This window comes from Plectropomus leopardus, chromosome 10 (assembly GCF_008729295.1).
Source record: "Plectropomus leopardus isolate mb chromosome 10, YSFRI_Pleo_2.0, whole genome shotgun sequence".
Lineage (NCBI taxonomy): Eukaryota > Metazoa > Chordata > Actinopteri > Perciformes > Serranidae > Plectropomus > Plectropomus leopardus.
In genome coordinates this window covers 29,284,497-29,298,311 of record NC_056472.1, presented here as the reverse complement: position 1 = coordinate 29,298,311, position 13,815 = coordinate 29,284,497, and the positions used below count along the sequence as shown (strand labels likewise).

Genomic DNA, 13,815 nt, shown 5'->3' with positions numbered 1-13,815 from the left:
ATTTTTTTTTCTGTAACATAACTTTAGATATATAAGTCTTATAATTATAAGGATAAATTTGGGGGCATTTTCCCTGTGGTGGAGGGGGGGGGGAGGTTAATTCTCTTACAGGTCTCCCCCTCTAAAACTAATTTTGTAAAGTTAGTCATTGCTTTCGCCCCATGTTTTTGAGAGACATCAAACCAATTTGCTCAGGTTTCAAAGGGTCAAATAAAAAGTGTCTGCAGCACAAGAGAACTGATATCAGCCCGGGTTTCAAAGGGTTAATTTTTTAATCATATAATTATGTATGTATTTTCATATTAAGTCACGGCCCATAAAATCCTCCATAAATGACACGTATCTTAAGATTAAAATGAAACACTATTCTGTCTTCCCTTTATAAGTCGGCTGAAACGCGGCTCTCCGTTTTGTCCTCTCAGAGCCACCGTAGTGTGACACAGTCACAGTCCAAGATGGCGCTCCCCGTGCGGACTAACTTCAAACATTTCTTCAGATTCATTCAGAAGTTTAACTCTCCGAAAAGATCTCTCTGCTCCGGAGCCCGCGCGGGAAATAAGGTAGGTGAAAACATTTTTTAACGGTGACTTGTTGGATCTCAGCTGCAGCTCGTGAGTCGGACTGAATCGTTACCGGGACTGTGTTTTTACTCTCCGTGTCCTCCGTTTACACACCGAGACCGAGAGATTGATTCAGCTTTAATGTGTGAAGATTTTATATTATTGAGGGACATTTGTGAGTGAGAGTACTTTAAACTCGTGCTGTTGGTGTTTGTCTCCTCTTTGAGCGGAGGTCATCTGGTTTGTTGTTGTTTTTGAAGTATTTGATCGAGTAGTCGAGACTTCAGCTGTGTGTGTGTGTGTGTGTGTGTGTGTCAGCTGTTCATCAACGTTATACATGATACAGTAGACATGTTGTCTGTGAAGCCTCACCAGCTGTGGTGCAATGTAACGAAACAGCTACGTTAACCCAAATACTGGAGACTGGAGTCTAGTTAGATATGGATTTAAAGCAGTACATTTTGGTTAAAATTGTGTAAAAGTACCCGCAAACCACCTAAAATATTTCCTGAATTTGATGGAGTGGTGCAGCCATGAAAACATTTTTGGTAAGAGCTGGAAACAATGAATGTTATACAATGATTTTAAAGGGACAGCTCACCCCCAAGGGAAATACATATATATATTTCATATTGGCTGTAGAGCTATTTATCAGTCTAGGTTGTTTTGGGGTGAGTTGTGGAGCGTTGGAGGTATCAGCCATAGATGTCTGTCCTCTTTCCATTGTAATGCATCTAGATGTCACTTGTGGTGCTCAAACTCAACAGCAACGTCTCTGTCTCGAAATTTTAACCTGGTTATTCAAGATAATCCACAGCGTTATTTGTGTGCATTTTCATGTAGGAACTATTTTCTTGTACTGACCTACATCCGCCTACCGCATGCAGGAATCACACAATATCCAAAATCTAAGACAACATCTAGTGTCGTGTCACAATATCGATATAGTATCGATACATTGCTCAGCCCTAATTTGCACACTACTCATCTGGTCGAGTTTTTTCCAGTACTACACTGGAAAAAAGTAGTATTTTGGTGTAAATGCACCGAATGTCTTTTATTTTTACATTCAAAGCTGTTATTGAGGTTTTTGAATGATGCTTCAAATGTCTGTTGTCATATTTTATGATGTTATCACAATGAAAAAATATCCTAAAAAAATCCCGAATTTGAATAATGTGATTCATCTGAATAAATGATTTAGTCCTTTTACATTAAATCAGCTTCTTAAATGAATACATTTAATAGATTTTTTGAAGGCTAACACTAACAAATGTGGATTGAGGGAGACTGTTTCTATTAGATAGAAACATGTTTAGAATTTTAGAAATTATTAAATAAATATTTTCAACAAATGTTACTTTTGGACTTTACAATGCTCTGGTTTATTGGAAATGTTTGAAAACAATCCTAAAAAGTCACCAACGGAATCTAACTCTACAAATAGTAAAGTACTTTTATAATTAGTGTATCCCAGTCTTTATTTATAACTGTGCAGAAATACTATATTAAAGAGATACTTTGCCAGTTTTTAATTAGCTTTGTATCATAACAATGTGTGTAGTGTGTTAATGAACTACAGTTAAATTCCCTCTGTCTTGCTAGCACTCCCAGTTTCCAGAGGTTATAGGGCTGCTGTTTGAACTACAGATAGTACTTCCACATTAGGACACAAAAAGTATGAAAGTAGACAGAGAGAGAAACTCTGTGCTGATCATCTGATGATTTTGTTACTGTTTGCCTATTTTTTTGCCACAAATTTCTCCAGAAATATGTTTTGGTGTACTGTTGTATTGTGATCTTTGGTGAACAGGAAGTGGACACCATATAGTTTTCTTCACAGTGAAAACGGAGGCTGAAAAAACTGAGATCAAACAGTAAAACTAAAAAGAACTGATCAAATATAAACCAAGATTTATGTTACTGTGTTGCCTTTGGCCCCCCTCAAAATTAGTCAGAAACATATTTTTAGTGTGCTGATTTGAAATCGTTTGCGACCAGCTGGCTGCAATATTGTTTGCAGATATGAATCTCACATTAGGTCATCCACCATACAGTGCAGTACATTCTGGAAGTTGTAGTTGTTGTTTTTTTTACCTCTTGAGCAAAAGTGAATTCCACTGCAGTTTTTCTGTTTTCTCAGGTAATATAGCACCAATTTCCAAAGTATTTGCATCTTTCTGCTGCATAGACAGTCCAGTTTTATGACAAGACCGTCTCTCCATTAATGAAATACTTCTTCTAACATAATGAATGTAAAAAAAAAAAGCTGTGCAGCATGTGAATGCTGATTTAATTTGAATGCCAACCAACGTCACGATTTAAGCTTCGAACTGTGGGGTACAGTTCTAATTTTTAGGGTTAGTCTCTTAACTTAGTGTCTTCAACTGTTACTGTTGCAGAGAAAACTTGAATTTCAGCAGGAAGTTTTTTGATTTAGAGCAGCTGCATTTCGCTGAACTGCAGAAAGACTTAACTCTCAGCTTGGGTGTCAGTTGCTCAGAATCAAAGAGTGAAGGGTTTTTCCTTCCTCGAGTACAGATGAAAGCAAATATGGTTACACCCCAGTCCCTGGGGGAAAGGCATTCTGGGAAATGGAGGAAATCATAAACTGAAGTTAAACTAAACATGTTCAAAATGTGGTTCTCCATAAAAACAGTTACATCATGTCATCACATGAATTAAAAGCGATACATTCATCATTTGTGTCAACTGTTTTACAAAACTATTAAATGATATTATTATTATTATTAATATTCAAGGATTTTTATGGCTTTTTGGCTCCTGCATTAGTTTAATTACATCCTGTTTTTGGATTATTCTGTTCTGGACATTTTCACTCAGCTCTGAGAGACACATCACATCATTAGTTATTAACGTTTGACTGTAGCAGCTTTCATTTGTGACTTTGTGGCTTTTTTCCTCGTCTATCTTGAGTTTATTCGGTTTCCTTTCCTCGTCTGGCATTTGACATCATATCCTCAGTAGCAGTTCTTGAGTGCACCTTTTCACTTTTTTGCACACGCCTTCTATAACTCAGCGTAGAGTTTCCTATCATTGCATGGCTGCCTTGGAGAAGCAAATGGGGTGTTAAGGCAAACAACGAGTCCCCTGACACGTGTAAGAATAACCAGTGTGTTTCAGTGCGACAACGATGCTAATTATTGAGCTGTTATTGCATTACGGTGCAGTTAAAAACCTCAGCCATCTGCCCAAAGCCCTGTTGCAGGTTGATGTACGAGCTGTAATACAGTATGCATGTTCTCCGCCGTCCCGTCTGTATTTTGTTAGGGCAGAGTCTCCTGAGAGGCCAGAGAGGTGTGCGACGAGAGGGGAGGAAGGGGGTCGAAGTAGTGGGGGACTCGAAAAGCATCACAGCAGTGCTTCATTACCAGTAATAACATCAGAAATGAAGTGTTGGTTTTCATTTGTTTTAATTTTCTCCAAATGTGGACGGCTGAGTGCAAAACACCAGCACGCCCACAATGCCCTGAGGTGTGATGTGCGTCAAACAAGACGCTTTTCTGGAGGTTTCTCTGCACTGGAAAATGTGTTTGAAAAGTCACTGAACCTCAACGGACTGACACAAAGATGAAGTGTGACCTTTGTCAGATGCTTTGAGTTTTGAGAGAGATGTTTGTGAGACAGCTGAGTGTGTTTGCTCTGTAAACTCTCTTTACTCTCGTTAAAATTTGCTGTTTATGTCTGCTCATAATAGCAAATAACAATTAGATAACATGCCATCATTTGACAAAAGTTCAAGTGGGGGATTTTTTAGCTCAACTCAGCTGGAGCTCAACTGGATCACAATTAGCCGTTGGTGACAGAGGCTGTAATGACGTTAGACCCCATAACTAAGCACTTTATTATATTAAAACCATTTTTTGAAATTTGACCTCAGTGTACTAAAACACGTATTGTGACCTCTGGGATTATCACAGAAATAATAGGCGCCTAATCAAAATACAGTGTTTATTAAAGATTTAGGACAGGAAAACCTTGCCACACAGTGCTGCGCTACACCTCAAACCAATCTTTATGTTACCAGCTTTCATACGGTGCATACCTTTTCTATGTGGCATCTACTGTTGACCTGTTATCTCGCCCTAAGATCCCCAGCTCCAGGGTCCAGAGGGTTAAGTTTTAAATTTTGAGGAAGATGGTGGACAAGAAAAATCTCATCAATTTCACAGTGCCAAGGCTAGACTGGGATAGACTTAGTTGAGATTTTATATATGAAATATACTTGCATTTCAGTACATTGTAGGGGAGAGTGATAAATCAAATATATTCAATGTATTGCTGCTTATTCCATGTGCGATGTGCAAAACGACTTTATCATGAACATCAAGTATAAATTTTCTTTGCTTTTTTTTAGCCACCAACATGAGCCTTGCTTCTGCGATTTGTTATTCTCTGCTGAGACTCTCTCTCACACAGACACACACACATAAAGCAGGGCTTTTGCAGAGCTCCATACGTGACTATTTAGTCACATTTTGCTACCATGGAGCCTCACTATGACTTGCAAAAACTATTAATATATGAACTGGAGAGCTTTTAGTTTGTTTCCAGCTTACTGAGAATAAGTAATTGTGTTTAACGACGCTGCAGTAACAGTCTAACTTAATGAGTGGTAGTGGTGGTTGTGTGAGCAGTAGAGACATGTGTTTTTGTACATGCAGAGCTCCGATCACAACTTGGGAATCTTTGTAATACATATACTGGAGAGCAGTAAGTTTGTTACCAGCTCGCAGTGGATGAGTCCTTATACCATCGTTACAGTTTGACTTTCTGCTAACATCCAACTGTTGATCGGAAAGTTCAAGTCCACAACAGCTTAATACTCTACATTATTTAACTTTGTTTGTAACTGTAGTTGATTTAATCATTTTGTACTTAATAATAGTTTTAATAGTTTAAAGTAATTTAGAGGAGATGTCAAAATATGATACTCAACATATGAGTCGTATATCTTATATCGCAATATAGCCCCAAAAATTGCTATATTATTTTACCTTGAATGGAGAGTTATCACAGTTTAAGTGGTTGTGCAAGTTGTATTGTAAAGTCACTTAAGTGATTTCACAACTGTTCAGGTACATCAATCACAATATTGCCATGTCAAAGGTTGCCAAAGCTGCCATGGTACCGTTTTTAAGGTTTAATGATTTCCGGCCCAACCTCGACGTAAATTTATTGCCCAGAGTCTCTCAAAAAAAAACTTGCAACACGTTTATAAAACTTCCAGATGAGGCAAAAAAATCTTTGAAAAAATCCCTGGCATCTTTACCAAATATTGATTAATTTGGTAATAATTTCTGAATTTTTGAGGCACTGCATGAAATAATTTAAGCTGAGTTTAGCTGTTGTAGTTTTTGGTCTGAATTGAAAGGTGTGTGCTCTCTACACTCATGCTGCCTCAGACTAACCTCCAGCCTCATGTCAGCTGGAAACACAGGGCTCCCCATCCAGCCGTCCCTCGCTGTGGTCGTGTTATTGACTGATATCAGTCATGTCAGCCCCGGGCTCCAGGAAAGAGGAAGTGACTTCTAATTTGCCTCTCTGTTCTACTTTGGCTCCAAATTCACTTACTCGGGTGTCAGCTAAAACCATTAGAGCTGCTCCTGCACCACATGGGAGAGCGCCGGCGAGAGCGAGGAAACATGGCCTCCCCCTTTGAGGATGTTCATTAACTGCCCTATTTATTTTCAACTGTCAGAAAAGCCCGCTAATTCTCAGCAGTCCCCTCTGTGTAATTAGGTCTGTCGTAGTCGTTCTGCAGCCAGGACCCTCACTCTGCACATTAACCATTTCTTAAAACTATCCCATATGTCAACATGTTCCTTTAAAAAAAAGAATCATATCTAGCTAAGTCGAATTACAGAATCAGCCTGTAGCTGAGCGCCCGCAGTGGTGACTGGGGAATCTTAGTAGTTTTCCTGAGTTTTAGTCCGTGCCTGATCTGTTGAACGTCTGACACTTTAAATTAAAACGTACCGAGTATCTGGTGTCGTGCCTTTGAGCTGCACTCACAGACGCTGCCTTTGCAGGAGGAAATTACTGGACTCTTCAGAGAGGAGCTGCTGCCGCGAGAGTTAATTACATACTGATAAATTTATGAAGTGTGTGGCGTTTATTTTTTGCTGTGTTTTGACTTTTATGTGTTTTTTCAGGTATTATCGGCTCTCCCGTCAGTCATTTGTTTCCTGCAAGTTAAATAAAATTAAACATGCTCATTGTCAGCACAGATGGAGGAGGAAGTGGTGTAATGAAATGATTTGAAACAATTTGGAAGGAAACAAGTAGCTCTGGCATGAATTTGTTTATCTAACAGTGAAAAAAAGGCACATGAATTAAGCTAGTCTGGAGTTTTCCAGCTGCACACAGCTGCTTTACATGTGAGCTTATTGTTGGAAAACTGCTTTGGTTTTAAAAGACCTGAACAGTAACAATGCAGTTTCAGTCAGTAAAATGGTTTTAGGCTGATTAGTCCTTACTAAGTAAGCTAGTAAAACTGCTGCAAATATTTCAGCAGTTTATTAGGCCTGATTTGTCACCTGTTGATATCATTTATTTCATTAAGACCGCTTACTGGTCCCAGTGCTGAGAGCAAAAAAGGAGCAAAAACACGGGGTCGTCTGCAAACACGTTGATCTAGCTCAAATTTTGCCACAGTTCATTGCAATGTTGTCATTATAGCGTTCACCTTGTGATTGTCAAAACAGAGGATAAAATTATTTTTTCCAAGTGCCAACGTAACTTTTCAGAGTTGTAAAATCGTGACATTTTAGACTTCTTAGTCTACAATTTCATGGATCCTTGACTCAAACTGGACTTCCTGGATTGTGTTTCTGGCACTTGAAGCAAACAGGAATGTTTGCTCTGAACGCCTGCTTCATGATATTTTGAAATAATTGTTTGTTACTGTTACTAAATTAATATTTTCCTTGTTTTTGTTTCAAAATCATTGAGATTTAGCGTTCACTCTGAAGATTTTGATAACAGCCCAGTCGCCAAAAGAAAATTTTGGCATTGTATGTTTCTGCAAATGGGTGATACATTTGTGAGTTTTCTAGGTGTCATGTCAGCATCTCTAAAGTGATGCAGTATATTAGCTGACTTAGACATCAAGAGGCTGAGGGTACGGTGGATGGTGTGACACCTTGGCGAGCTGCAGACCACTATCTAGAAAGATCAAAAACTGTGATGCCAGAGGCTTCTCAGTAGCTGTGTTTCCAGGGGGATTTGCCACAAAAAGCGGATGTTTTAAATCAAAAACATAATCTTCTCTTTACCATGACTAAGTGGTTTTTGTGCTTAAACCTGGCTACATTTTAACCACAGCCTGGTCAAACAACCTGGTCTTACTCTCAACTCTTGGTTTGTGGCCCTTGGCGTAAGATATCCACGCACAGTGGCACCCTTTTTACAAAATCACATTTTTACTATGCGAGCATGCCATTGTATAAACAGTAAGAAATTCACATAGGGTGGGTGAAAGGAGAGCTGGAAAGGTCAACAAACACCTGGACTTTCACCAGGGAGGCCGCTGTTAATGTCCAGTGTTAAACCAAAAGTTAGTTGAGTTGTTTTAATAACAATGTAGTGCACTAGTATGTGTAGCGTGCTACACTAGTGATGTATGTTTGTGACGTGGTGTGACGTTGGTAAGAAACATGCTTACTTTAAGTCAAACTAAGCCAAGATTTTTTCTAAACCTAACCACATGCTTTTATGCCTAAACTGGGGGAAGTAAACTTAAATATGAACTTTTTTTTACCTATGTTCTAAGTTTGTTTTGAAATTGAATGCACTTAAAAGTGGAAGCTGTACATTTCCTGTGAAAATTAAACTTTATGCATGTTATAAGAAACTGACAGCCATTCTTTAAATGCCCAAAACAGACATGCAGTTACCTAGAGCGTCATAGTCTAACGTTTAGACCCAGTGGCTGAGCGCCAGTATTTGATGAGCTGGTAGTGCGTATGTGTTGTGTTGAACGTGAATAAACCGAGTTTTCACATATCTTCTACATAATTACGCACAAATGTAACATATGCATTTGCACAAACGTACAATGCCAACATTTGTTCTCGCCATTGGGCTGTTTGAACTTTTTGGTAAGATCGCCTGTCATGATTCATACTCTTCTGGAGCTTTTAATCAAAACATGCACAGACTAGAGAGTTTTTACAAGTATGGATGTTAAAATTTCCATCCTTTTCACTGAGCACTTCAACTTTTCAATTTTTAACAACACGGACAGGAAGTCTAAAGTAATCGAAGAACTAGTTCCTAAAGCAGTTTTAGTGAGTGGTTTTATTGTGGGCCTTTAGTGTCACATTGTGTAAAGTTTGTACTTAATTGCGTTGACTGTCTTATTGCATGTTATTACATCAGCAGGTAATATGATACCGTAGTCGATGCAATATCAGCCATCAGTATTTGTCACTTTCCAGAAACTTGAAAAGTCCTTAAACGTTTAGTTTCTAATGAGCCAGATTACAGCTTCCTGTCCTGAGTAGGCACTGCCCCTCCTGGTTGTCTCCCCCCAGGCTGCATTGAAGTCTGCTTCCTTCAGAAGCTGCAGCCTGTTAGTGCTGCAGGCTGGAGGCTGCCTCCCCTGCCTGGTTATTTTTGGAGCACCGTCGGACCCTGTCTGCGGGGAGTGCTGTTTTTGAAGGGCCTCCAGTCCCATTAATCAGCCGAGGGACCCCACGGTGCGAGCGGGCCCCGAGCCCTGGCCCGCCACACTGCAGCGTTCTGTTCCTGTACCCCCGCTCTCCGCACAGTGTGAAACGCAGAGGAACCTCATCAATCTCACCTGTCCCACACGTCAACCGCAGATTTAATCAAACGCTCCTTTTGGGCCTTCTCCTCCACTCCCCCTCCAACACACTCACTGCGAGGGAAAAAAAGAAAAAAATCCAGACTGGGCTATAGTCACACTCTTATTCTTATTTATTATATTTTTTGACTACACGACCGTCTCTGTCACTTTAAAAAAAAATCTCCTTCTTTATCCAAAACAACATTTCTTCATTTTGTTGCCTGTGTGTGTTTATATGCGTTCATGTGTGTGTATGTTTTCTCTGTGGTCATATGCACTTTGTTTCAAGCTGTGGTGTGTGTTCCCACTTTGGCTAAACACACACACACACACACACACACACACACACACACACACACTCTGTTAGGGATAAAGGGGGGTAATACACCAAATCCCATTTCCTCTTTGATACCTCACTGAAGTGCCGCTCTGTTGGTCGCCAGCGTTAACAGGTCCCAAAGTGAGAGAAAGACAGAGATTAAGAAAGATAGGGGGGAAGGTGTGTCAAGGTGCATTTCAGCATGATGCCGGTGTTAATGGGTTGGCGTGGGGCGCCCAGGACAGAAAAGAACACTGGACCCTGTGTGTCGGACGCCCAGCTGGAGGGCCGCGGAAAATCCTCCATCTGCCGGCCCATCTCGCTGCAGCCACGGTCGGATCTGGAGCTCGTCCCCCGGCCCACAAAGAGCTGATGGTAATTCACAGCGGGAAAAAGGCGATGCCCCCAGAGGTGGATTTTGAGATGTGTTGAAATTGGCGCGGTAAAATGGTGGTGACTGTCGGGCCCCGCTCATCAGCGCCTTGGTGAGAGAGATGTCAGTGGGCCACTCCGGGACTCCCAGGCTCTGATATGATGTATGAGCCTCTGAAAAGCAGCCCAGAACAGATCTGAGAAGAGAAATCCACTGTTTTTGCGAGTCCTAGCTCAACCAAAACCATGGCTGTGATTAATTACACTGTGCGGAGCGAGACTGTAGACCTGGACGTGCTGGAAGCTGCAACTGCTCAATAATATTAATGACCGATCTTAAGTTCAAGTTCTTTATGGTCAGATACGAAAACCATCTCAGTGAGGAAGTCATTGGCAATGAAGTCTTAGTTCTCAGGCTTCCTCTAAAAATGTTCAGTAAATAATATATAAAAAATAAAATCACATCAGTAAAATTTTATTAGTCTTAAGACATAAAATAGTGCAGCAGCTAAAATATAGGGAAAAAATATAATAGGCCTACGTAAAGTAAAATACTGTTGTAGACAGGTGGCTCATTTCACTGCTGTTTACTACAATTTGTTCCATTTGGTCCAGTTACATTTCAAAAGTCCAGATGAGCTGCACAATTAAATAAGTTCATTCCCATTCAAGGTAGCAAAGCGCTCAACAGGAAGTAGCTGTTCGGCGCGCAAAAGTCTGTGGAGCACTTGCTCTATAGATACAACAATGCAAAAGATTCAGGTAATTTAACAAAGAAGTCAAAGTTTTTTTGGCTTCATGCACCACTGAGCAACTTTCATGGGTATGAGCGGAGCCCTACCCCAGTGCTTTATCCAATACTCTATATACATCCATGCACTCACCTCCCTATGCTCTAATAATATTCTTTCATTTTTAGGTCTCTTCGCTTTCCTTAATGTCATTCAGTAGAATACCCTTTCTGGGGCCATAGACTAAGTTAGGGAGTCCTATTCCTTTAAGGCTGTTTTTCTGTGTGTGTGTGTGTGTGTGTCTGTTTGTGTTTGTGTTTGTATTTGTGTGTGTGTGTGTGTCTGTGTCTGTGTGTGTCAGACAGACAGACAGACAGACAGACAGACAGACAGAGACAGATTTGCAGGTACATACATATCTAGCAGCTTCAATGATGCTACTTGAGGTGCACACATCTGTGAATCTATATTTTGGTTTACTAGGAGGCGTCCATTTTTTGCCCGTATAGAAAGGTTTAGTGTGACTTAATTCAGCCTTCAAGATCATGTTGAAGGTTGAAACCATCTGAATGCACGGCTAAATCTGGCAAAGAGACTTCTGTGTGACACAAGACCAAACTGGTTTTTGCATCTGGTCCCGGTACAATTTGTCATCGTCACACATTCTTCTGTGAGGATGTTGCGCTCACTAGAATGACAAATCCAACATTTGTCATAGCGTTCCCACAATGAAGTGCTTCCAGCACACTCTCTGTCTTTGGAGAAAAAAAAGGAATGGTGTTTCCATGGAATCTTGGAGCGAGATTTTCTCTGGAAATGTGGGAAAAATCAGCGTTAACTCCAAAAGAAGAAGACGTCTATTTGTTCTCAAATGAAGTGAATCAGCTGACTATTGTTTTCCATTTAATAATGACGCTTGTGCAAAAGATCTGGTCATGCTACTTTGATGGGCTTTTTTCTTTCCACCAGTGTTGATCTTTGATGTGAGCTGTCAAAGTCATATGGACGGACACCTTCACAGCTTAACTGATGTTGATGTAGGCAAAGACCATGACACGTGCGGACATACGTCTATGTTTGCATACGACCTCTCTCCCGACGGAGATTACCACACACATACACACACGGACAAATGAACACGTATTCCCGGAAAGGTGCTGCAAGTGTGAAAACATGGCCTTTTAGTGTATGTAACCTTCTAGCTGTTGGCGTTAATGTCACACACACATGGTGTGTAATGCATTCAACATATGGCAGATGTGAATGAAGAAGGCTTTCGTCACCTTAGCGACGATGTAATACAACAGCGTCGTGCCTGTCAGAGTTAAATATGAGGAAAGAACAACCAGCGTTCTCCGCGTCTGTTACGTATCATCAACAGGCATCCAACAACGTGTGAGACGGAGATGGAGAGAAAGGACGTCATGAGGCAATAGGGGCAGCAGATGATGCTTCTCACGAGTGCTTTACTCTTTTATCCAACTGTCATCTAACAAAAGAGGAAAGTATTTTGTTTGCATTGATCTTGGTTGTAAGCTGAGGACTGAGTCCTGCCTTTCTGTTGTTCAGATTTTTGCCTAAAAACTTTTCCTTCAGGTCAGTAAAATGTGCTTTTTTAGCCATGCTACCCACCTGACTCAACTGATAGCAATGTCATTGTCACCTGGTTGGTCAGCAGGAGGTCCAACACCTTGGTCCAGACTCAAATATCTCAACTTCTATTGCATGGATTGCCATTAATTTTGGTTTAGATTCCCAAATGAGGACACATAATGACTTTGGTCATCCCCTTACTTTTTGTCTGGTGCCACTAGGAGATTTATATTTAAAGATTTGAGTGATATGTCTTGATTACTGTCAGATAGATTGCTAACACCTACATTTAAAAATTCATTGTTCTTTGAAAGTGCACTTGCACTGTTATATGCATACATATGCTTGCAAAGTATATAACAAGTCCAGCTTAACAAAACAGCTAGTGTGGCTGTAGACCCTTAGACCCGTTTGGGGTTAAGGTCGGTCTGGGATGCATGTGGCCACGCATTTTTTGTTGTGTAAATGCTAACGCGTTCTGATGTGTACCTGACGAGGACTTCGTCATCAGTGGCGGACGTGGCGATTGTTTCGGTGAAAGCACGATAACACTATACCGTTGCTAACAGCGATATCTCCAGCTGTACCAACACGACCGCTAACGTGACGAGAGTGTGGATACAATAACTGTATGCAGGGTCTGATCAACATGTGTGATGCATCAATGTGTCTCTTCTTTCTTCTTGTTTGGATCACTGAAACACATCTTAAAACCAACAGTTGTGTTAAAGGTTAATTCAACATTGAGTAAAGGTACAGAAAACTGCTTCTGAACAGGATGATACGTTGAATTGTGTTGCACCTCTGGCCACGATCTCGTCAGTGAGGCTGCAGCAGGTGTTCATCCATCAAAGGCAAAACACCTGCTGTGACACCACCGAGAGGGGCGTGGCTAAAAGACTGCTTTAATTATTTCAACCCAAAGACAACAGTGCGTCCATAGTTCTCCTCCCTCAACTCGACTTCATTCATTTCGCAGCTTAAACACAAAGCAGTTGGTTTAACATGTTCAGTGCAGACAGAAATAAAACAATGGATATCAATTACAGTGTAAAAACAAAAGTTAAGTATAAGCACCATAGATTTCAAGTGTTTTTTTCTGTCTGCCACATTTTAACCCCCTATTTTATGATGATTTCAGGTCTTTATTAAGGTGTTTAAATCTGATTACAAGTTTTTTATACAATATAACTGCTTGAAGCATATTTGATGTATCTTACCTGATGTTTTAAAAGCCAAACCTCCAGCATATGAAGCAAAACACTTTGAGTGTGTGAATGCTGAAATGAATTCACTTGCGCAGGTTTAATATGGTCCGTGGCCAGAGTATGCCAGATGATAGTATTTCATTACTGTTGGCTTTGCAGTACAGTATTCATTACAAACATTAATTGCTTTACAACATTC

The 13,815-nt window shown here is 40.4% G+C and overlaps 1 protein-coding gene across 1 annotated transcript in view; it reads left to right on the top strand.

Annotated features, from left to right (window-relative positions):
* Positions 1 to 433: 433 nt before the first annotated feature.
* wars2 (tryptophanyl tRNA synthetase 2, mitochondrial) overlaps positions 434 to 13,815 on the top strand; it is a 30,453-nt gene continuing 17,071 nt past the window's right edge. Inside the window, 1 exon segment of the mRNA XM_042494873.1 lies at positions 434 to 560. Coding sequence (XP_042350807.1) covers positions 456 to 560 — 105 coding nt within the window. The 5' untranslated portion in view covers positions 434 to 455.